The following is a 25,693-nucleotide window of genomic DNA, read 5'->3' on the forward strand; positions in this document are numbered from 1 at the left end:
GGTAGTAAAACCCAAACCTTAGTCAATTATTATAGATCAGGAGATTCAGTTTCATCTCCAGCCAGAGCTAAACAGGGGAACCGTAGAACAGCAAAGACACACTGCAGTCATATGTTTCTAGGAGGATGTCCTACCCCAAAGGTGAAGGACAGACTGCAATAATTCTATCTCTAGGTGCAAAACCTCAAACAGCAGTGAAATGATCCATATTCAAAGAGAACATCACAATTTCCTATCCAAGCATGGACAAATACTAAAAGCTAATTAGATTAAAGCTATAATGTGAGCATCAAACAGAAGACAGAGGTCTAAAATCATTCCTTAGCTACAACAGTTGATTAATGGCAGACTAATGGCTTTAGCTCTTCAACTCTGAGTGAGGAAATAGAGTCAGGAAGTGAAGACTCTCCAATTGCTTCAAAAGAAGAATTTTAAAATCAGGGTCTAATTCCATAGAATTTTGCCATGCAGACAAAATCATGCAGCACTGTTGGGCCCCAGGCCTTGAGAACAAAAATCCAGGTTGGTGCAAACACAGACCCACCATCAGTGAAGGAAGAGGTAGTATGTGAACCATTACAAGAGCTTGACCCCTACAGATCGATGGGCCCTGACAATATCGACTCGAGCGTGTTAAGAGAGCTGGCTGACATCATTGCGAGGCCGCTCTCCATAATCTTTGAGAAGTCGTGGAGACTGGGGGACGTCCCAGAAGACTGGAAGAAGGCTAATGTCACCCCCATCTACAAGAAGGGCTTAAAGGAGGTCTAGGAAATTATAGGCCCATCAGTCTTACTTCAGTCCCTAGGAAAGTTATGGAATGAATCCTCCTGGGGGCTATCACAAGGCAAATGAAGCACGTGACTGGGAAAAGCCAGCACGGTTTCACCAAGGGCAAATAATTCTTGACAAACCTGATCGCCTTCTACGACAAAGTAACCTGCTCGGTTGACGTGGGGCGAGCAGTGGACATTGTCTACCTGGATTTCTCCAGGGCTTTCAATACGGTTTCCCACAGCCTCCTCCTAGAGAAACTGACGCGTTACGGTCTAGACAAGTGGTCCGTGCGGTGGGTGGGGAACTGGCTGGCAGGCCGCACCCAGAGGGTGGTGGTAAAAAGCTCCTTTTCAAACTGGCAACCTGTCACAAGTGGGGTCCCCCAGAGATTGATATTGGGCCCAATGCTGTTTAATACCTTCATAAATGATCTGGATGATGGGATCAAGTGTACCCTGATGAAGTTTGCCGATGATACCAAAGCGAGTGGGGAAGTGGACACTTCAGAAGGGAGAGCCACCCTGCAGGAAGACCCAGATAGGCTGGATGAGTGGGCTAACAAGAACCTTATGAAGTTCAACAAGGACAAGTGTAAGGTCTTGCACCTGGGAAAACATAATCCAGGAGTGCCGCACAGGCTGGGATCTACCTGGCTGGGGAGCAGCCCTGTGGAAAGGGACCTGGGAGTCCTGGTGGACAACAAGCTCCATATGAGTGAACAGTGTGCTGCTGTGGCAAAGCAAGCCAACAGGATGCTGGGCTGCATCAACAAGGGCATCACCAGCAGAGATAAAGAAGTCATCATCCCACTCTACTCAGCACTTGTCAGGCCACATCTGGAATACTGTGTTCAGTTTTGGTCCCTGCTATACAAAAAAGATGTGAACAGGCTGGAGAGTGTCCAGAGAAGGGCCACAAAGATTATCAGAAGACTGGGAAGCCTGCCATATGAGGAAAGGATGACAGAACTGGGTTTGTTCAGCCTTAAGAAAAGAAGGCTTAGTGGAGACCTTATCACCATGTTCCAGTATTTAAAGGGTGGCTACAAAGAAGATGGAGACTCCCTTTTTACAAGGAGTCACATGGAAAAGATGAGGGATAACGGTACAAGTTACTCCTGGGGAGATTCCGACTGGACACGAGTAAAATTTTTCACAATGAGAACAATCAGCCATTTGAATAATCTCCCCAAGGAGGTGGTGGATTCCCCAACATCGGACACTTTTAAGATTCGGCTCAGCAGGGTGCTGGGACTGGACCGTGCTTTTGCCAAGAAAGGCTGGACCAGATGATCCTTGAGGACCCTTCCAAACTGGTATTCTATGATTCTATGAAAATTCTCTGTGAAGTTAACAGCAGTTTCATCTGAGTGAAACCTACGTTCTCTGGCCACTAATTCCTCTCATGAACCTATGTAGCATAAATAATATTCACAGAAGGATTGCTCAGTGACAATCTTGATAATGTTCATTTAAGTAATTGATTTAAACTTGCAGTCCTCTACTAGTCTTTCAGCATTTTAAAAATTAATCGCCAGAAGAATGAAACTTCTTAGATACTCCAGAATGTAGGTCCCAATCTTCAATACACAGCACAGCAAAGTGTAGTTCCAGCTACAGTGAATCTCCACTTAAAGCCAAGCTGTTTTGTGGAAAAAGTCTTCACTGCAATAGGTCTCTTCACAACCAACCTTAAAAACTTAGCCAGTATAAATATCAATAGGTGGTCACACAGACCACTATTTAAACAAGAATTGCATTTCTTCCAGTTATAATTGTAATAATTTATATCTGTTACTGTAGCTATTTTGTAATCTCAATGGTATATAAAATCAGGAATTTAAAATAGCAATGATTTTCCTACTCTCATTCCAAGCACAGAACTTGCCAGTTTCACTGTTATATAGTTTGTCTTTTAATGTTACAATATTTCTAGGAGTAAAGATTTGAAATTGTTTATGCAAAGAATCATTTGCAAAGATGCTTTTGAGTTTTTCTCCTCACACTGCTGGCCGCAGTTTTTGAACATGCCAGAAGGGATGACGTTTATGTTCCTCTGTACTTTTTATCCTCCTCCCAAGGCTGCAGGACTTTTGTTATATCCTGAACACCAGTAGCTGCCTTATTTTTAGGATTATAGCATGCTTTATGTACTCATACTATGGGAGTAACTCAAGATTAGGCTGATCATGTGCAATTTCAAACATACAGGGGGAAAAATGACCTCTGCAATACAGGATTACAGTCTAAAGAAACAAAAGATGAGGTTTACAAGCAATTAACTACAGTGAAGAACTAGAAGAACACTATTAATTACTAGTACTATAGTATAGTAGCAACTTTGTTTTCAGTTCACATTGGAGATATAAAAAAAGCTAAAGGTACAATTGGGGGAAAGAAAGACCAAAGTTTGTCACCTCTGTAATGGTAAACAAAAGGCTACACTTTGTGGATGTCATTAGATAGGTAGATACCTTCATAATTACATTTGACGGTAGCTAAGATACTGGCTGTTCCAATGTTATTTGGAACTTTCTAGTCAAGTAAAAAAGAAAGGAAAAGGGATGGAGATTTTGACAGAAGAGGCTGACTACTTGTTGGAAACTATTTCCAGTAAAGGATGGGGTCATTGTTAGGGTTGGTACCACAGTTGGTTACTGGATCAATGAAGTACCTCTAGGCTAATGCACATTTTAAAGCTAAAGGCAAGACGCTTATATGGGATACATGAAAAAGGAGAGGTCAGTAGAATGGGGTTGATGAGACCAACTCAGAGGCTATTTTCAAATGAAAAATAAACTGATATTCTGATGCTGCTTTCCAGATGAGATTGGAGAACAAATGTGCATACTTTTTGAATATATGAACAATTAAATGAGTATAGATTCACAATTATGAATGAGCTTGTAAGAATAGAGATGAATAAATGCATATAGTTTTGTCAATATATACAGAATGTAGTTTTTTTGAGAAAGTATTATCTGCTTTGAGCTTTCAAGAACTTCTCATTGGCTTGGCAATCTTCATCTAAATGGAATCAGACTCCAGTACTGATGCCATAATATTTCCTATACTTAATAATATTATGTCATCCTGATCACACTTCCTTGAACTGTTAAGGTGAACCCCTGTTAATTTAGGCAGAACAGGACTTCACACTTAGGTCTATCACAAATTTTAGCATATTATTGGTATTTTACATTAGCAGCCTTATGCCGCTTTCTGGAAGTCTTCATCAGAGATTTGGGTTTGTTTCTTTAATTTTTACGAACTCACTCCAAAGGATATATAAGGCAGTATTTTTAACTTAACATAAACATTTCATACAGCATTATATGACCCTGCTTTATTGCTGTGCTGTGAACCCTCTGAAATTCGTTAGTATTTAACAGATCATAGAATCTGAATACCAAGCTGCTTAATTATTTTCTTTCTTCAGCTACTCAGCAAAATACCAAATATCTACCACAGCATAGCAGTACTCTGCAAATGCATTTTAACCACAAGCATCTCTCCCTCACCATCACAGGACTATAGAACTATTTAATAGCTTTTTTATATCATATTGTCTATATTTACTACATCAGAGAATTATGAATACTTCTGCACAAGTATTAGGGAAATATTTCCATATATGGTTACTGAAACAAAAATTAGTATGGTCAAAGTCCTCAGATGGTATGAAATTACACAACTCCATCAAATTCTTTAGATAAAAGACCTTTGTTGATCTCTAGCCCCCAAAAGAAGGCTCAGTTTTTTTATAGAATTGCTCAATCAACACACATAATGTAGAGTCACTACTGTCTTTGGGAAAATGTTGCCTACTGTGAAAACAACAGGATAAATATAAACCTTAAACTCTTTAGAAATTCTTATAAGGCAACTGGAATGTGGTTAAGAACTTCTACCATATACATATCTAAGGTGTGTCCATTAAAATAAAATTTTACCAAAAAAATCTGCAAGTGAAAGAATTTTCGACTGAACTATTGTAGCCTCTCCTTCTCTCTATGAAAATGTTTGTTATTTTGGTACCTTGATAATCCAGTGACTAACAGCAACAACAAAGGACAATCTCTGTACAGGCAGGTGCTGCAAGATCGTCTCAAACAGAGTTCAGATAATCGCATCGGGCCTGACATGATTCAGTTCTTGGGAAGGTTTTTATTTTATTTCACAAATGAGGTCATACTGAAAAGTGTTTTAAAAATACAGATATTGTTAAAATGCTTGTCAACATGACATGATTCTGAAATTCCAGAAATAAGACTCAGAAAGTTTTAGACAAAATGGATTAACCAAAGTTGAAAGGTGGAACCAACTCTTCAGCACAAAATAGGAGGAAACTTACTGTTTTTCCTGGTCTCCCAACAAGACAAAGCATTGCCATGTGAAAACGCTTAGCAGTGCGGCCAGCAAGGACACAAAGCACAAAGGTGGCCAAGTGTTTGGGCCATATGAAGAATCAGTAATTTGTACTTCTGTCTGCTGAGAATGACACATACTATAGTTCTTATTCATACCATAGTAGCTCTATTCAGAAAAGAAACTAATTGTACCATAAACTCAGAATAAGAGATACTTTTGTTTTAAAGAGCTTGCCATCTACCTCAAGACAAGTGAAACAAAAGGAGATCAACTGAAAAATAGAAGGGATAGAGCACAGAGGGATGGGTATTACGTGAAAACTCCCTACAAACATAAGTTTATAGATGCTGGCTATATGAACCATGGCTGTGATTTATCTGCTACAGACAAAGAGACAGTAGCTATCAGACTGGAAGAATGGAGGATGAAATAATGGGGGTTTTTGTTTCAACCGCATTAGGGACGGTCATTGCAATGTGAAAATAAAAAAAGAATCGGAGGAAAAAAGGGTAAAAATTCTGTGGGGCACTACTGATAAACCAGAGAACAACCCTTCTCAGGAACAGGGAGGAAAAGAAGTCACCGTAAAATATGAAATGAGTTTAAGAATGAATGTCTGATCAGACCAAAGCCAGAAAAGGAAAGGTTTAACTAGATTCTCATGAATACTACAAAAATGGTTTTGTAAACATATCTTTCTGCATTAGTGACATCGATTAATGTTATTTCCTTCTTTTTCTTAATATGTCTGCAAAATCTTCTTCATTTACTGAATGCAAGTGGCCTAAGCAGTAGTGCAAATAAATAGTCATGTGCATATATGCATACATCCACATACACACATATGCATTCTTGAAACAAAAGAATTTGCAGGAACGTCACAAAAAAACCATCTGTTTTGTGGAATCAACCAAGTAGATCATGGACTGCAATTTCAAATACATTTGCTATGACAAGTGGGCAAATAAATTCTCTACATGAACAAATCTGTCTGTGAATACATGAAAAACTGCAAAAGAGGACAAATTTAATTAATTAATCTCTATAAATACTTCACCTGAAACTAGTTCAGTAATGTATTATAATGCACAAAATACCCAATCATATTATTTAGTGAAAATTTCAATAAAACATATCTTAGTTTTAAAATACTTTAAATGTTAGCAACAAAGGAACATTGTAGAAAATCACATAATGCTGATACCATCTATGGGAACATCTGTACAAATGTAGGTAGGACACATCTGTCTACATCTGAGCTAGATGTCCTAGGACCCTTCTGTAGGAAATGGAGAGGAATAGACATCTCTATTAGGCAATTCATCTCATACTGAGGTAGACACTCTAAAAGGTCAAATGAATTCTGCTCTGCAGATGCGTATTTATCTCCTTTACCACTATACTGTGTGTAGTACAAACTACTATAAACAACCTAGAATAGCACCTGCAGTGTAGATATCTACTCTGACAGCATCTGAAGTTGATAAGAAGACTCGCATCCCTGGTTTCTTACCTGCATTTATGTCCATTTTTTCCTAAAAGCAGTATGGCTGCACACATTTCTATACAATGGAGATGAATAATGAGATAGTACATCTAAAATAATTTTAAAGCATAACTCTATAATACTAATTAAAGTCATCTGGGACTTCTCCAACCAAAGCAAATACATATTCTGAGATGTTCTCCTGTGTAAGTTAAACTGAAATGGGTCTTCTTTCTCCTACAACAAAGTCTTTTCTAACTCACCGGGAATCTTTGGCTGTAGCCTTTGATTGCAACCACAGAACTGAAAGAAAATCGTCTTCCACAAAATGGACTTTCACTGAATCTATTTTCACTGCCCCTCTTACACACATTAAGGACCCGGTTCCACATGCACAAATCAATTATCTTCCTGAGCTGGAAGTACTTCTCACACATGTAACACTACTTACGGACAAGAGTGTTTTCAGGGCAAGTTACTCAGGTAATCTAATGGACATTCGTTAGTTTCAAAATAATGATAAATAACACATTTCAGAGTGCTGGAAAGTAGTGAAAATCATCATCTGACCCAGCTGGTTGCCATACTATTCCTTATGACAGCTAAAAGACAGTTAAAACTTACAGTTTACTGGCAAAAATGTGAACTGCTCTCTCTGCCACTACATCCTGGCTTCTTCATACAGAGATGACATAGGAGGGGCATAAAAAAGAACTCTCCTTTCATTTTTTCTACCCACTTCAGAACTAAACATTATGTAGAAAGGACAGGGAAAAAAAGTTGACTAGGAAACAGAACGACAAAAATAAATACAATATTAGTCTGTTAAAATAGTAGGACAATGTGAGATGCTTTACACAAATATATCAAAATCCTGCTGCAAATTTAGCTATCTACACAGATAAGAAATATCCAAAATAATGAGACTGTGGACATTTATTTTCAGAACAATTTTTTTTGGTTAGTTTAATCTGACAGAAGTTATGGTTGCATCAGGGTCTAAAGAGCAAGGGTTTAAATGAGTATACACTGCCAATACTGAACAAATCAGTGGGAATTTTGATAAAAAATTGAAAATATGGGTCCAGAGACTATTGAAGTCTACACTGAGTTTTCAAATAATTTTCCATATCTTCAGCAGCTGAGTACTACTAACTTAAATGGGAGCCTCTGAAAAAGAACTTTTGAAAAGACTGTGTAAAAAAATCAGCATATGGAGGAAAAATGGATATCTGTATTATATCTTATTATCTTTACATTACAGCTTTTCATAGGATTTTATATTTCATTATATAATGCAATGTAAATCACGATACTTACATCAGAATAAATTCGTGTTCCAATTACACGAGCGTAGTGTGGATTTGCCTGCATGCAGTTGCGAGGACAATACACCCTGAAATATCAAAAATAAACCACACACAGTTAGGAAGAATGATATCAGAGTATTACGATATCATATTCAACATCAGCATTATTGAGTATAAATCAATTTGATGATGCATACATATGGGTCCATACTGATACTAAATGGCTGTCAGTTTTTGAGGCTTTGACAATACAGGTGAAAGCATTGCTGATGTAAGTTGTGGTTCATAATAAAGTGCTTGAAAACATACTTCAACAGGTCTGGTCGTCTTCCCTTTGGATAAGCAGATGGTGTTCTTGTTCAACATATGTGAGGCCAGTAGAAATGCCAGTGAGAAAGACTATTCACTCTTACATTATTATCTGTTTCTACAGCATCCTATACAATCTGTACAGTTGAATACCTTCTCAGGAGAGGCAGATCTGAATGAGGACCTGCTATGATGCTGATGACCTGGTGATGCAAGCCAAGTTAGCAACTTATAATGAAGGTGAGCACTTGGCATCTGTGCCTAAAATGAAAAACTTTGGAAAGTAATGAGATTCCTAGCTGATTCTAGGAGATCAGAAAGCTACTGAAACAGAGACTGTCTTTATTCAACTGCATTTTGTTAACCTTTGAGAAAAACTCTCTCTGTGATTCATGCCTGCTGTAGCTCCAAAATGCACAGGGAAACCATGTGGGAAGCTAAGAGTAGTATAGAAGGTGTCAAGTATCTTATTTGGTAATTACGATACGCTACAAGGAAGAAGTGTCAGTCAGCTCTAGGTCTACTCTGAGCTGCTTCATTTAAAAAATGGGTCATGCCCTAATGGCTTTGGAGCCACCCTGCATGGGACAGCCCTGGGCAAGCGTTCTTCTCTGGGATGCTATCATCCACCCTCCAATCGATATTTGGCATGTCACACCACTTGAGCATGCTACAGTCTTACCAAATGGGTAATTCAAACAGGCTGATGCAGCTAGGAAAGAGATTTTTGTCTGAAGGAAGCAAGATGTGAAAGCAGCCTTTTGAAGACCTGCTGATTTATGATTAGGGCATGAGAGGGAAAAAATGAGGCTGTTCAATCAATGCCATAGCTGATTACTGCTTGTAACTCCTGAGACTACATTTTCAGAATTAAGTTAAGAGCATGCACAGACTCTTGAATGAATCACTGCTGTTGTGAAGTTCCTTAAGTTGATTCATCAGAATTAATCAGTCATTTTCAACCTTATTTTTATTTTTAAATTCTCTTAAAGGTAGACCTTATTTTTCTCTTAATGAAGCTAGTTTTAGTTTTTAATAATGAAGAAAAAAAGAAAAAGATAGATGTATGAGGTTGTATCCATCCATTCCTGCATTCCACTCCTTCGCTTACTTCTCCACATCTTCCAGCTAGAAAGCCAGGAGTCATAGCCAAACACCAAACAAGTCCACGGACCCAAGTGCTACATGAAGGGATGTTTTCCTAGCAGTTCTGGCTTTGTACTTGCTTCCTGTATTGGCTGTAGGATTGCTATGAAAGTAATCCTGTGGATATCTCCAGCTTAGCTTGCGGTAAATCATGCTACAGTGTATTTACCTTTGACTCATGTATGGTTTTAAGAACTGTTACCGATTTCCTTCCTCAAAATATTGCGGCACAGGCTCCTTTCGAAGAGTTAAAACATAGGCTTCAAAGAAATCGCACATATATTTAAAGCTGTTAACTGACCTGCAGACCACACCTTACCTTAACCGTATATATTTCAATTTTTTTGCAAACATATTTGCTCACTCTATCCTCCAGAACTCCCAAACAAGTTGATAACTTCTATGATAAATGTCTGTATCATATCCTTTTATTGTATCTGTTTTACAGACATATAAACTGAAATAAAGTGTATTTTGCCCAAGGTGCATAGATGTAATAGTGGACAATGAAAAATAAAAACGCATTTTTCTTCACAGTCTTTAGTCTAACCAACGACAATTTCACTCAGATTTGCCACGGGACCAAAGAAAGATCTTTATGGGCAAAAGAAAGTGAGATTCTCCTAATGAAAAAGCCTGTAGGTCATCTTTACCTACCTGGCCTTCTACTTAGACCAAAGACTAAAATACCATCAAAACATTTCTGGCTTCACTTTTACAGCTACTGTTGTCACCTTTATCAATGACAACTATAGATAATTGGTAACTGACAGAAAATATGGCCGCACTTGAAATTAATAAAATTCAAAGAATTTTACCTTGGACAGTGTGAGGCTGGTTTTTGAAATGGGCACAGTTGTTCTACTGTTGTTTCACAGGTGATAGCTTGAACTGAAGAAAGTAAAACAGAAACAAATAAATGTGTGCTATTTAGAAAGAACGTAACTCAAAGTAGTACTGAGTTTATAAGAAATAAATGCTAACCTGTTACTTTAGAGACAGTGAAGGAGTTCGCAGACTGATATTTTCTGAAGAAGAAATAATAGAAATAGTCAGTAAATAACATATCTCAGTGATTTCTTTTAGCTAGAAGAATTTTTATTAGAGAATCTAGAAATAAACTCAAGACATTGTCCCCAACCAATTTATACTCACGGCACTCCTGCTCCCCAGTTGTGAATCTATTTATTGCAATGACACATTTACTTTGTACTCCTAGTGAATCTGTTTGAAAACCAGGAATGCATGTTAAACTCTTTCAGTAATTTAATTTGCTAAGAGAATAAGTGTGCTAGGAACAAATTATGCAATCTATTTGTCCCTCAAAATGTAGCAACCAAAATCTGTGGTTGCTCAGAAGCATCCATCTACCAGAAGAGTTCATTCCTACAAACAGCTCCAACACTGAAAAGAGTTTCTCCTGGCAGCCTTTTTGACAAATTTAATTAAATTTTACTTTTGGACCTTATGTCTATGTTACATTATCACCAGTATCACTAAAAACCCAGTATAACATGTAACAGTCTGTTTTTCTCAGTAATTATATAGTACCCAGACATATCCGTTTCTGGTTGTTATATAAAGTCAGGTATATACATTCTGTTGTTACATTACAATTGATGAACACTTCTGTTTTACTCCTCTTTAATTCCTGTTTTCCTCCTCTTTTAACTCATTGGATATGCCTCTGATTCTAATATTTTTCATCTGTAACAAAAGAAGCTGATGATGCTTTTGGCACCTATAAAGTTATCTATTATTTAAAAAAAAAAAACAAGGAAATGATTCCCTATTCACCGTTGGGGCAAATTACTCCTGTGTGCTCCACAGCACTGCAATTTGTATTCAGAAACTGTTTGCTTGCATTGGTTTATTTAGTTGTATGGCCCACCAATTTCACATTTGCTTATTTATTGGATTACAATTTGCTTTCACTGAGTTAGCTCATACTTCTGTTGCCCTAGTATTGTCAAACACTGATGTGGGAATAGTTCACTGTATTCCACTGTTGATTAGCTTGTTGAGATATTGTTAAAAATGGTGTCCTATGCTACGAAAATGCAACAGTTGAAAAAACATCTGTATTAGCAATCCTGATTATAAATCAAGGGAGCTGAAGATTAGGAAGTTTGCTGTATGTTGCACTGATATTCCCTTTTCTGTCTTTCTGTTTTGCAATATGCACTAGAGGTGAGATCCACTTCATTTCATCTATTCATTGAATAGATAAGTAGTTTATGCAAGGCTCCATCTAGAGACACCGGTGAGAGTCAGGTAGCTGCAAGGTATCTCTGGCCTTATTGATGGGCCTTTTGAAGGCTGAAACTTTGGTAAGTCATCTTTATTTATCCCAAAGACTTTGATTTATAGACTGACTTATGAAGCTGATGCCTGATCACAATATGTTGTAAATTCACTCTAAAAGGCAATGTCCTAAGTACTATAGGACATTAATGAAGAATTATGTCATCTGTGCACACACATAGTGGCAGGAGTTTCCTGAAATATACTTGTAGATAGGAAGGTATAGATTTGGTCCTTTAACAGTCTTTTATCTATAAGGCATCTAATTTTTTTTTTTTTTACAACATCTGAATCACAAAACCAAAACCAAAATGGCCATTACTGTTCAGCAATGATTCGATTATCCATGCCCATATCAAACAAAACCAAGTGTTAATACCTCGCTCTGAGTTCCGATTCTCAGAGGATAGGTGCTAAACACACTCTGTAGACCGGACACTCATACAGTTTTATCTCATATGGCACAGAAACACAGAGATTTCAAGTGATGGGAAATCAATTCCTTCTGGTTTGAAGATTTTCTACAGTTTAACTACTCCTACATTTGTAAGAAAGCTGGCTTCTAATATGTTAGTATTGATATAATCAAGATTTACTCCTCTCTTTATCTCAAAGCATTTCAAAAAGAGTTATTTGTCTGTATCTTCATTTTTAGGGGGGTAACTTAAACCACAGTCAGATCATCAGATGACACAAAGAAGCAGATTGATACTAATGCCTTAAGTGCTACCCAGGTAGCCCAAATTATAGGCCACTGAATTTAGTCTACCTGGTCAGTGTTTCTCTCTATCCTGGATTAGGTAAATCTGTTGAAAAAAGAAATTATGACAGGTGTCATAGCATGTGGCATTCATTTGCACAGCACAGAGTGAGAGCACAGCCTCTAAGGATTACCTGTCTCCTTACCCTTGGGTTCACACCTGAACCAAATACATCACTCAGCAAAATTCTGTTTTCTCTCAGTTTGATATTACTCCTACATTAACTGTTACACACATACTACTATTACACATATACTAACTATTGACAGAAATAAGGACAGCAATGTACAGCTCTGCAGAATACATTATGATACAGTGAAGTGTAATTTGCAAATACTAATAATATCTTAGATTCAAACATACTAATATTGATGTTGTCCTATCATTGGATAATTACATATGGAAACAGCCAAGTATTCTCCACTTTTACGCGCTGTTTTTCTGTTTTTTCTTTTAGCATGTCAACAAGTATTTGGATCTGTTTTCACATACTAGAATTAGGGCAAGCACCTGAACAGTGTAGTCCACCTCCAAATGAAGCTTCCACAGTATGCAATATTATTCCATCACTGGCCAATGCAGAAATTGTGCAAAATCTTGGTGCAAAATATCATATGTAAATTGTGGAACTGTAATGAAACTATCAAACACATAGGAAGAGGTGTATTTTCTACTTGGTTCATATTGTTCATATACACAGTACAAGAGGGTCACTTCCAAACACAAACAACTTGTAAGATTATTGCCTTGTTAGCTGTTATAGATTGCTGTGTCCATGGTCCAACCCTGGAAATATTACCAGCTTTGTCCAAAACGTGTAAAACAATCTACTTCAGTGCCAGTATGTACTAGTTTTCTACAATAAATATATACACTTACAAATGAATTAATGGAATACTCGAAATATTGAGATTATTTAACTACAAATACTAACTTACTGCCCAAGTGATTTTGTAAATTATTTCACCTTCTTTCGCATCATTATTGCATCACTTTTCTGTCCACCATTAAACACTGGCTAAAGTTTCAGAATGGGTACAATACCTGTATATCCATATGCCTTTTTATAGCATTTTCATATTCTTTATGATAAAAAGTATAAACAAAATTTTACTACTGTGATACATTCTGTATGAAATAAAAAGAAACAGGTGAAAAACTTTCCATACATTTTAATTTTAAGAAAACTTACCCAATTGACTGAATGCCATTTCTGTAAGATTTGATAAAGTAATTTTTCCTTCCTTGCCTAGTGACATCAACCCAACCACCTTCATTGTCTAGGATGCCATAATGTATGGCAGCTTTACAAATACTTGATTGCTGAAAAACAGAGCAGGAAAAGCAGTTCCATGTCAGACAAAACCACTATTTTACATTGTAATTTATTTGTGAAAAAAACAGGTTTCAATCACAATGTGTTATTAAAAACTTGGTAGATAGTCTGTTAAGTTTGATGTGGTCTATCTATGTATTATTTCAAATGAAGAAATAACCACTTTGCCTTACTCAGAGATAAACTATACTCATTTACAGTATACTTGTTCACAGTAGCTGTTATTTCCTATACTCTTTTTCAGTTCTACAGACTAAATTACATCTTTTCAGCTAGCATTAAGCTTATACAAGCAGGCCTATCTTTCTGAAACAATTTATATGAGTGTACCCACAAATTGCTGTTTTTCTCCTTAAGTCGCACCTTCACATGTTTACACGCAAATATGTGGACACAAAAATTCTACTTCTGTGCGTATATAAGAAGTATGAAGTACATTCAGACAGTACATGCAGAATAGCAGATGCAAACTTAGATCGTCTGATGCTATCTAAACCATTTGGTGTAGGCTTTTATTTTTGGTGAATATTGATTTCTTCAAAATCCATTCTTAATATGATTTTAACTAGTATTCCAACAGAAAAGACATTTTATTAAACATTCTACTGCTACAAAATCTAATTTAAAAGTATTTACCATTTCATAATGTACACTTCCAATAACTTTGGCTTTGCTATCCAAACAGCCAGCAGGACATTCATACCTAAGAAAATAAAATACAACTTGGTCTTAAATCCTGGGATTACAAAAAGGGAAAATATTCCAGCTCACATACAAATATAGCCTCTTAGAGTAATCTCAGAATGACAGCTGTAAAATTTACCATACCTATTGCAAGTTGTTCCTTTGCATTGATCTCTTAGCCTTACTTCACATGAAACAATCTGAGCTAAAACAAGGAAAAAGCAATTTCACTGCAATGAATTTGATACCATATAATTCAAATTTGTTGACCGCTTGCAAATCAGGTAAATCCCTTACACATTTGCTGTGTGCTTATTACTTCATTTTTCTCACTGTCATCAGTGCCTGTGGAGCCTGAAGGTGAATGAGTTCTTGGCCAGCTTTGTGCCATTGCATCCTGGGCTTTGGATCGCTGCCGTTCAATCTCATTGGTCTCCTCTTCTGGTTCGTGGGGAGAATAAGGCCTTTCTGAATCCTCTGTTTCAGAAAACAGGCAAAAAAATAATCTCTTAGGGAAAAAACATCTGTGTTTGTGGAATGTAAATCCCTTACCATGTTTTGGTAACATGGCTTTGTTCTCATAAAATGGTGGATGAATACAAGCAAGAAAGCAAGGAAAACTTTCCACTGCTTCATAAGATGAAGACCTCAAGATTAATAATACATCTCAAGTATGTTTCTGATGTTGACAAAAGGTAGATTTTTTCTAGCACAAGCAGCACAACTGAGGTATGAAAATGCTCTTAACACTCCTATTTTAGTATCTTTATGCCATCAGAAAACCAAGAGAACAAAGATGATATTTCTGTTATACATTGGAATAGTTTTACCAAGTTCATAGATAACTTGTAACTAAAGAAGCTGATTTCATAAAACCATACACCTGAAAATGAGGTCCTTCTATTCATACATAACGAAAATAATTTCTAAATACTCATCACTGAATCTACATTTCATATTTAAGCAAGAACCATAAGGAAGGTATTTGGGCACACTCGTGCAGCTTTTATGGTCCATATGAACTTTCAAAAGTTATTGACAAAAATTGCTAAATTACTTGTACACAGAGTAAAACAAAAAGAAATATCAGCTTCATAATATGCTGTTTCAATGCTATAAAATATGAATAGCATTACAAAAATTGTAAGAAGTTAATAATCATCCTAGCTGATACTTTGTTTAATTACTAATGTCTTCTAGTCTTGTTCCTGATTTTTCTTATAGTAATGCACATGGCTATGTCACTGAGATAAAGTTTCCCTATAAACAAATAATTGCATAGACTTCCACTATAATTACAGAAAGGCATACAAATAGCATACAGTGACAGTCTACTTCTTTATGTACTAAGAGCCCTCATTCAGCACTTAAATCAGCAGGAGTTCAGTACGCTCCACTCCCTCTGTTGAGGCTTGGCCTCACCTTTCATAAGTACATGACCTCATTCATCATAGTAAAGTAGGCCTCTACCAGGTCTTTGGGCACATGTATAACATGTTCTATTCCACTACGTTAAAGCATCATGAGGAAAGAAAGCAAAAGAAAGGTTACATTTCTCTTTCCATTTATAGTTGTACTGTTGAAATAGTACATACCTCTGTAACAAAGATTTTCTCTGCAACCTCCTCCAAAACTAGGGGGACATGCAGAACAAGGGCGGCCAGGTTTATAAGGAGCATGACCCCACCAGTTACCCCTTTACACCAAAAAAAAAAGAAAAATTAGTAAAACATGCCTTAATAAATGAACATTAACATTAAACAGCATTAGTATGTGGACAAATAAATGATGAAAACCAGCAGACACTTAGACTAACATTGCTTTGATATTCCCAAGTAACAAGTGATAGGACGAGAGGAAATGGCCTCAAGTTGCACCAGGGGAGGTTTAGACTGGATATTAGGAAAAATTTCTTCACCGAAAGGGTTATCAAGCATTGGAACAGGCTGCCCAGGGAAGTGGTTGAGTCACCATCCCTGGAGGTATTTAAAAGATGTGTAGATGTGGTGCTTAGGGACATAGTTTAGTGGTGGACTTGGCAGTGTTACGTTTACTGTTGGACTTGATGATCTTAAAGATCTTTTCCAACCCAAATGATTCTATGATTCTATGATTCTATACCAAATGCACAGGAAGTAATTGAAAAGTCCATGAAGAAAAAAACTGAAGTACTGCTGTAAGCTGCTGTAAGATCTTTTTGGATTGGCATAGCACCGTAAGACTAAATTCCTCAATTACATGAGAACAGGCTTCACTCTCCTAAATGGAATATCCCATAGAATTTGATCTTAACCATGGGCTTCATGTTACACATTCCTTAAAGTCACAATGGGGAGATACATTTATTTTTCAGACAAATATCACACTACAACAAAGATCTCTGATGTTGTATGCCAAAATACTGAAGCTCTAGAAAATCACAAGAGTATTTGTGCAGCCAAAGGCTGTCTTGGGAACAATGCTCTACTTTGTAACAGTACAAAAAATAGAAAACCAGCCTGATTTCCTTTCAGATTATTTCCTGGATTATTATAAAGAATCTTGCCCCCTCAAGATATTTTTGGGTGTCAGCCTACTTACTTAGGAGAATAATTGCATACAAGATAGACTGCTTTTGGCCAAATTTGCCCCCAGATGTTCATGTTATGACACAAATTAATTGCACAACCAATTCTGCTACTTGTAGCCCAAACAACCTACGGAAAAGGAAAGAGAAAGACATGTGAAAACCAAAGCTGATTAACATAAAATCAAAATCGTCTCTAAACGTCAATGCATAAAACTCAAATCACATGTTATATTCCCCTCTGTTATAAATGGGTTGAAGTAACCTAATTACAACTGTCAAAAGGCCATTCTGTTATATCCTTATTAGAAAGAAAAGATTTACCTCGATACAAAAGATATGGCTGTCATTTTATATAAATGGTCTAAACATGTATTTGAAAGTGTAGCAAAATATTTACAAAACATGATTGGAAGAACTGATTCTTGGAATTACAATTAATAGCTAATCATGAGTTAGAAGAAGTTAGGTTCCCGTGCCCTGGAGTTCTCAGAACAACCTAAGGACCCAGAGGGGTTTAGATTGGTTAGACTGAGAGAATAGATATTTGTCAGCAGTGAAAGGAGGTAACATAAACGATAAAACTATTCACAAAAAACCTCATACACCAAAAAGATTCAAGTCATGGATTTTAAATGAATATGCTTTCATGCCATTGCAATCTAAGGTGGCTGTGCTCCTTTATTCATCTGTTGAAAAAATTTTCATTGCCGATCTCAAAATAATCTGAACGACAAAGGTTGGAACGTTCAAATTAGACAAATATGACAGGTGCTAAACTTGTATTAATTCAAGATAAGCCAACTGTGTAGTTCCAGCAGGCTATAGGAGTTGACAGAGATAGGTACTGTGAAGAATTAGTACCACAAAGAACTATATATATGTATTGTAGACCTCGCATGTAATAGATAAGTGTAATTATAAGTATTTTTACAGAAATGCTAAATAAGAATATGGAGGTAATTCTGTCTTAAAATTAGATACAATTGTAAGTTTTTCTAGTACACGGAAAACAAATGTTTAAAAATTAATCATTTTGAAGTTTCGTAATATTATATTGAAAATTATATGTGGATTTTAGTATTATCTGAGGATCATGTATTTCCCATTCACTGAATACATGACTGGTTCCTCTCTGGAAAAATTCAGGCTAGATACACAGATTTCAGAAGTACCAAATGAATTGGTTCTTATGTAATTTCAAAATCTCGCTGAAGTTAAAGCAACATGTTAAAAACTGAGTTTCGATCTGAGGAATTCACCTAAGAAAACCTTTTTTTTTTTTAAAAAAAGTGCTGTTTCCTCAGTATATTACAGAAAGGACTACCAGCATACCAGCACAGAGACTAGATTATGCAAAGTGCACTGAGTAGTAACACTCAGTTTAACACTGGGGTTTGTGAGCTTTTTCCTTAATCCTGTTAAGGAAGTGGTATTTATGAGGATGAAATCTAAAGATTTGTATGACAACCCTACTCTATGTCACCAATACCCAGTGCTTGTAACTATGGAGTCTAATAACGACAAGCCCCTTTTGTGCTTTAGTGCTATGGTATATACTGCAAGATTAGTATGTTCTACGTGTCATACAGCAACCTAACTGGTCTCGATCACTATTTTCCATAGCTGACAAAAAACAAACCCACCTACATACCTGTGTGTAATGTGTACAAACAGGACCAGAGCATTTGTAAGGACAATATGGGTTGCATTCATGAGGATGGGGATACGTGAAATCTCTCACTTCATCATACCATGCTTGGACATGAAATGTTGGAGGTCTGTACCTATGAAAGCCAGCAGTAGTCTATTAGATCATTCAAAAGTTGTAGCTTCTATCATTCTTCCTTTAAGGAACAAGCAAATTTTGTTACATTTTTTAAAAAAACATATATAGTATAAAATAGGATCTTAAACTACCTTCCCCAGTGTGCCCCCAAATTCTGTCCAATTGATGGAAGAAGGCTTGCAGGCCCATGCTCCCATAGACAGGTTTCAGCCCACGACTCTGCAGATCTCTCCAGTTCTGTGTCCCATGTCTGAAATTTGAAAGAAAAGAAAGGGACATCTTCTTAGAAATACTCGGTGTGTATCTCATACTTTAAAAAAAAAAAAAAAAAAAGAGGATTGCCAATTTTTAAAGCTTCTGTTACCGGAGCAGACGACTGAAGAAAAACGTAAGACTTGACAATTGTATGCCCCATTTGTGTTACATAAGAAAAATAAAATGTTTTCACCAAGAGAAAAAAAAAAAAAGTTTTAATCCCTTCACAGCATTTCCTTTAGAAAGCATGTGCAGCCATGCTGTAGTGAATAAAGCACAAATATGAAACTGAAAGGCTTAGTTCAACTTTCCAAGCTAAATTAAGTGCATTTTCTGTCTTGTGAGATTTCTTTTTAGTAATAGGCACTTTTCTTAGCCAAAAGGGTATTATCCAACACACTTGCAACATAAAGCTTTATTTCCTCTAAACCAATAGTTTATCTGAAATGAAAGCAATTTTCTTTCCCTTTTCTATAATCAGCTTTTGTTGAAATAATACACAGTGCAAACACAAAATAAGAAAACTAGAGTAAGGTTGTCATTCATTGATTTTATGGCTAGGTTGGCAAAAAAGGAGGCATTCATGTTAGTAAGAGGCATGCTTAGGACAAGTTAAAGAACAAGATTATGAATTATTGTTTATCACAATTGTTTATCCTTATTTTTTATTCTTTAAGGGACAAGGAAGAATAGGCTTGTAGCTGAAAGGCAAATGCAAGTTTCTTTCTTTCAAAACCATACTAAAACCTACTCTTCTTGAAAGAAATTATACCATACTGTGTATGCATAGTTTTTACTGCACTAAGCTGGGGTTTGCTCAAAGTATCTTGTGCACCTCTTGCGCAAAGTATCCATACTGGTGCTTGACTTTTTAAATCTCCTGATAGTTGCAGAAATAGCTTCCAGATACCTGACTCTCTGATACCAACGCTCAGGTTAGGAAACTGAAATACTTCCAGGAAGGAAACACATTTCTTGATAGAACCTCAATTATTTCATCATAAGTTCAGACTAAGTTTCTTAGAGTCAGACTGTGTTATCTAAATAACAGTAATTCAGTATTTCCAAACCCAAATTCCCATGCAGACACTGGAGATCATGTCTACAAATTTTTGGCACAAATTAAAGGTAAAAAACTCCTTAACACAGCCAAAGAATACACAAATATAACAGACAAATTCCATGTGCTAGAATTTATTTTTATATTGATTTTAACATGCAGCTTTCACCTTATTAATCAGATTACTCGTTAAAAACAAATATGTCCTTGGTTATGCAAGACCATGCCTAGGGAAAGACTTTAATATCACTCAGTTTAATCCTAGTATATCTGTTCTTGTTTCTCTTCTTCAGAAGTCTCTAATGCATTGAATTCTATTTTGTCTGTTATTATTATCATCAGCAAGTAAGAAATTTACAGGGTACATTTTGACTCCCTCAATTTGACATTACTCTAACAGTATAATGACAGAATAAAGCTTTTAACCCACATATGGATACGAAACCCATTGACTTTAGGAAACAGTAGGAATTTTCTATTCACCACTTCTTCTCAATCTCCAGGATCACTCTAATGATTTTTAATAAAAAAGGGGAAACTGATACTCTAATCCCTGATGCAATTCTTTGGTAAACTTTATCTTAAATTTATATCTGACTACTCCAGTGATGCAAAAATTTTACAGAGGTGTTAATAACATCATGAACAGGTACGGAATTTCTGAAAACAAATGAAAAACTTGTAAAAGAAATCTGACAGACTGCAATCCCATATCACAGCTAATGTAGAGAAAATTGGCTTAAAGGTATTTTTAAAGGTCATTTCTACAGTTACTTGCAGTTAGAACTGAAACAATTCAAATGGTTTTCTACTGCTTTGCCAACATGCCTAATCATTGCTTAGTCCAGTCCATCTTGACTGGATCAAGAACAGGAAGAAGCTGCTTTACATCAGTGATGCAACCTTGATTTTTGTCCTTCTCTTCCAGCAGTTAAAATAGGAGATCCAAATTTCCTTCCTAAATTAATTATTCTAATTGAAGTTATATGAAGAAAAACTGTGTATGTTAATTCTAGGGATTAAAAGACTGTTAAAGTATTTTCATACCAATCCAGTCAGATTAGCTCTAAATATAATGCATTTTATCATATTTGTTCTGTGTTTGCTCACATAGCAGGCTAAATGAAACAAAGATGTAAAATAACCTGTATAAGTATATAAAACCTACCTCCTTACTGCAATAGGATTTTTATTCTTGTGCTCTTAATAGCATTCCCTTATTTCACTCACATGACGGCAAGCTTTTGGCTTCAAACAATGAAAGCATCTCCATATACAAAGAAAGATATACACATATGTTTTCAGGTTTCATTTAATAAAATTCAAAAGGCTTTTGTTCTCCTAGTGTTCCCTTCCTCCTTAAAGCAGTGAAGAAAAAAGATAAAGGCAGGAAAGCAAATGTATAAGGAAAGGTTTCCAAAAACACATAAAAATATCCATTCAGAGCAAGTTACACAATGAAGAACTTCAAACAAATATAGAACTAATTAGTGAATCTTTAAAATGCCAAGGTGCTTGGCATTTTTAAAAAAAGCCAGAATAAAAATGGAAGAATATGAAGAGTCACAGCAACATAGGTATTTTACATCCTACCAGAAGTAAGCATTTCTCATACTTTAACCACAACATCATTAGTGATATTAAAATCTGGCTACTGAAATATATAGTGAGCTGACATAGTTCTGATGCTTTAAACTTAATTCAAAAAGTTCTTCCACAGCATTCATCATCATCATCAGCTGGCATTTTACAATTTAAACTAAAGACACTTCTAAAATAACCTAACTCTTTGGAACAATTGGTACACAAAAAGTTTAAAAGAAATCTCTGCATAGCTATAGGCAAGGATCCTTTTGCTTGATGAAGGATGAATAAACCCTTCAAACACCATTACTTAGAAATACAGGAAGTTGTTTCTTTTCATAAAAAGGGTGACTATGGTCTTTTGAAATGTAGGTGTGTGTGGCACCTGATTGCTCATCCGCTAGTTCCTTCATTCATGCTCTGACATGACCAGATTTCAATGACTTTGCACTATCAGATTTCTTTGGTAAATACAGGGTACTGATGGGAGCACAAGAAGATGGAAGTGCAACTAGTCAGCTGATTCCCAGGTCTGACAAGCATTTTGACCGGCAATTGTTTGGTACTATGTGCAAGGTAATTCAACCTGTTTATCAAGAAAAAGTATTGCTCACATTGTCAGAAAACTACATGTGGTCTACCTTTTGGATAAGGGATCATCATCAGAGTTGGCTTTCTACATCGAGATAGAAAGACAGGTAGACACTGAACATATCACCAACTGCTCAGCAACACTAACCTACTTGAAGATATTCCTTTTGTTTCACAGAACTCTGTTAGAGTAGCAACAAATGTAAAAGGAGTTGCTAGTGTGTCCTAAATTGAAAAATGTCCTTCTACTTTCTAAATCTTGCATTTTTTACTTCCAAGAGAAAATCACTCAGTGACGCTAATTATAAAGACCAAAAGATGTTACCTAGCAATGGGAAGACACAGTGCTACTGCAGAGATGGGGAGAAACTAAAGAGGTTTTTTGTCCTCTTGTCCATCAGCACTCATGATGTCAAAGTGGTTGTAGCTACCAAGTTATGTACCTTTCTTTCTCTCCCTCTCACATAGAGCAAGTTCACATCTGCACCTGGCTCGAGAAATGCATGTTGTACTTTTCTGCTTTGGAGATAAGAGGGCAAGACAGGTGCAAATCAATACATATTCAAGTCTAAGAAAATGGTATATGCTGTACCATTTTGTGCTCCACAGTCTCTTCAGTGCCATAGTTTTTTCCATGATACTATTGAATACAGGGTTAACATGACAAAGACACCTTCCTGCCTCATAAACTACATTTTCCCAGGTTAAATTTTCAAGATGGCCTTTAGTTCAGCGCTTTCTGACCCTCTGCATACATAAATAATTGTGCACCAAAGCTACAGGAAATAATGAGTGATCACCCTTGGAAATGTGAAATTTCAGTCTGTGAAAACTTGATCCCATTATCTTACCTCTTTTCTATATTATACTTAGGCATTGAATCCTTCCTGATTTCAGCTTTCACAGGTAACTTTGTATCTAACAAATTAACTTCTTTATAACTGCAGTATGCCAACTTTGACTTTATCTTACAAGTCACGTACATGGCTTTTACAAGTCATGTATCAGTTTTACAAGTTTATGGACCTGGCCTTAACTAGAAAGACATTAATCTCATATTCCAGTCTGTATCTGACGTTTTGTCTCTTTGAAGTTTTTCTTAGATTTTCGTCCACACCTGTTTTAAGGATGGACTATATAATTAAAAAAAATACTATTTTAATTAAGCTACAGATGATGGTATCACCACAAGTCTACATTTGCTCTGTGAGCATACAGGTATACATTTCTTCTGATTCACACAGCTAACTTAGACATCTGGTACATTAAACGGTGCTAACAGCGAAAGGGGTTTGGGTACCGTTATGCTGATAGCTGATGGCTGGAATGTTGAGTACACACATATTCCTGAAGAATGCAGCAACAAGTGACTTCGGATATCTAGGTTCCTATGAAGGCAAAGGATGATGTCCCTCCCTCCCTCATTATTGCCTACTGGTCTAGTTCCAAGTGGTGAACAGATTCATTAATCCAGACCTTCCTCTATAGGAACAAATCATGGTTTTATTATTCTAATGATTTAATTTTTTTTGGTGGCGTTCACGAGACCTTGTCTGTGCTTCCTTGAATAAAATTAAAAACTGAAATATTTGGCAGAGATTGCTGGGTGGTAGGGTAGTGATGCTGACCGTAATTTTAGAGATGCTCATTGTGCTTCAGTTTTTGATATAAAAATTTCCAAATTCAGAAGGAGAGGACCAAAAACCAACAAAACATGCATAGGTAATATTGAGTTTACTGATATTCTAGATCAACATCCTGCAAGGCAGACTTCCTCAAGCAAATGCTTATTCAATACTTAATCAAGATAGTATCTTGATTAAGTTTTTAACCTTGCCAGATGTACTCTTCCTAAAACCCCTAGGTCATGCAAACATGACTAAGTTCTCAAGTAATACCCCTCTCTATGACAAACAATCTTTTATTCTAATGAAACATGTACATTCCAAACAGAAGATCCCAGATGCTGGAAAACAGCTTCTTAGCCATCCAAGAGGACATATCTTTCTCTGTAGCCATCCAAGAAGACATATCTTTCTCTGCAGAAAGTTACCAGCATAACCACTTCCCTTTTACTCTTGTATCCTCCTGTGTGACAGAAATGGTCTACATTAACTTTTTATGTATCATTGCTGTGAAGCATGTTCCTCCCATGGTATAATTCATCCACACACACAAACCCTTAGTTCAAGGCTTAGTACTGCTCTAGACTTGATTTCATCATCTACTCTGAATAGTCTACCACTGACAAGATGACATGGTCTATAGCTCAGATGCTTCTGCTATTCAAAACAGTATACCCACACAGCAAAACTGCTCTTTCAAACTTATATTTGAGCCACTATGTACAGCAGGAGCATTGGCTAAACTTCCTGCAAGCATCTATTTTACGGTAAGAGAAGAACACATTTAACTCTACATACTTCAGCCTTACAGTCTCAGTAGGGCTGTATACTTTATCTAGTGTCTTCCTGCTTCAGCTTTGGAAAACAACTTGCATATCATCTGAGTATCATGATTATTTATGCTATTTCTGCTGCATTTCTTAGAGTTCACACAGTTCTGTTATCTAAAACATTCCCTTTCATGAAGCCAGCAGTCAGGAAACAACGCTGATCTTTTAGACTGGGTTGCAATACCACCACGACTGAACTCAAAGTGGATTAGAGGGTTTTTTTAATTTAGATCAGGACTGTGCTTTTGAAATGAAAGTCCTGATCACTCCCACTTACTGTATATTACAGAGCACTCCTGGAGTACAAACTGGATCCTTTCCAGATAAAATGCCAGGAGTTGTGCTCCAGGAGTGCATCTAACACTTTGCAGTTGTTCATGGGTATTCAGTCCACACAGACTAGACCTAGTTCAAAATAAAAACCCCTGAAATGCAGACAGTATGAATGTCAGGTCCTTAGTACCAATTCTTTTGCTCTACAAATCTACTCCTACTGCAACACAGCACTTGCCAACACAGGCATTGCCCTCACCAGTATTCTCTTAAAACCTAGTGTACCATCAAAGACATTCACACAGATATGGCACTATCAGCATTTCACAAATGTTCCACATACACTAGACTAGCTGAAGCTAAAACCCAGGTGGCAGATTAAACTGAATGGTAGTAACAGTTACTGACTCCAGCTGTCGACTCTTCTTCTACCCTAGAAGGTTACAAGTTTTGCAGCAGAGATGTTGCATGCAATATGGATCTTCTGAATGCTTCTGGTTTACAACAAATCACATTAAAATAAACCACAACTAACACCAGTTTAACTTTACAGACTGGACTACAAATTGTGGTATTTAACCTCTGTCAACATGAGGTTCAAGTAGCATGTAGACTGAAACCAATGTTCTGCTTATGG

The 25,693-nt window shown here is 36.5% G+C and overlaps 1 protein-coding gene across 3 annotated transcripts in view; it reads right to left on the reverse strand.

Annotated features, from left to right (window-relative positions):
* Positions 1 to 25,693, reverse strand: part of CRISPLD1 (cysteine rich secretory protein LCCL domain containing 1) — a 43,127-nt gene that overhangs the window by 3,945 nt on the left and 13,489 nt on the right. For 2 of the 3 annotated variants that reach the window (XM_050891039.1, XM_050891040.1), the window contains 11 exons: positions 18,970 to 19,088; positions 18,704 to 18,836; positions 17,064 to 17,179; positions 16,079 to 16,179; positions 14,781 to 14,960; positions 14,628 to 14,688; positions 14,436 to 14,502; positions 13,656 to 13,786; positions 10,383 to 10,426; positions 10,217 to 10,289; positions 7,954 to 8,029 (listed from right to left, as the gene is read on the reverse strand). In XM_050891039.1, the coding sequence (XP_050746996.1) occupies positions 7,954 to 8,029; positions 10,217 to 10,289; positions 10,383 to 10,426; positions 13,656 to 13,786; positions 14,436 to 14,502; positions 14,628 to 14,688; positions 14,781 to 14,960; positions 16,079 to 16,179; positions 17,064 to 17,179; positions 18,704 to 18,836; positions 18,970 to 19,088 (1,101 nt within the window). Of the gene's footprint in view, positions 1 to 7,953; positions 8,030 to 10,216; positions 10,290 to 10,382; positions 10,427 to 13,655; positions 13,787 to 14,435; positions 14,503 to 14,627; positions 14,689 to 14,780; positions 14,961 to 16,078; positions 16,180 to 17,063; positions 17,180 to 18,703; positions 18,837 to 18,969; positions 19,089 to 25,693 lie in introns of those variants that run through there. The other variant, XM_050891041.1, reaches the window with a different exon arrangement.

The sequence above is a fragment of the Gymnogyps californianus genome, chromosome 2, assembly GCF_018139145.2.
Source record: "Gymnogyps californianus isolate 813 chromosome 2, ASM1813914v2, whole genome shotgun sequence".
In the NCBI taxonomy this organism is placed as follows: domain Eukaryota; kingdom Metazoa; phylum Chordata; class Aves; order Accipitriformes; family Cathartidae; genus Gymnogyps; species Gymnogyps californianus.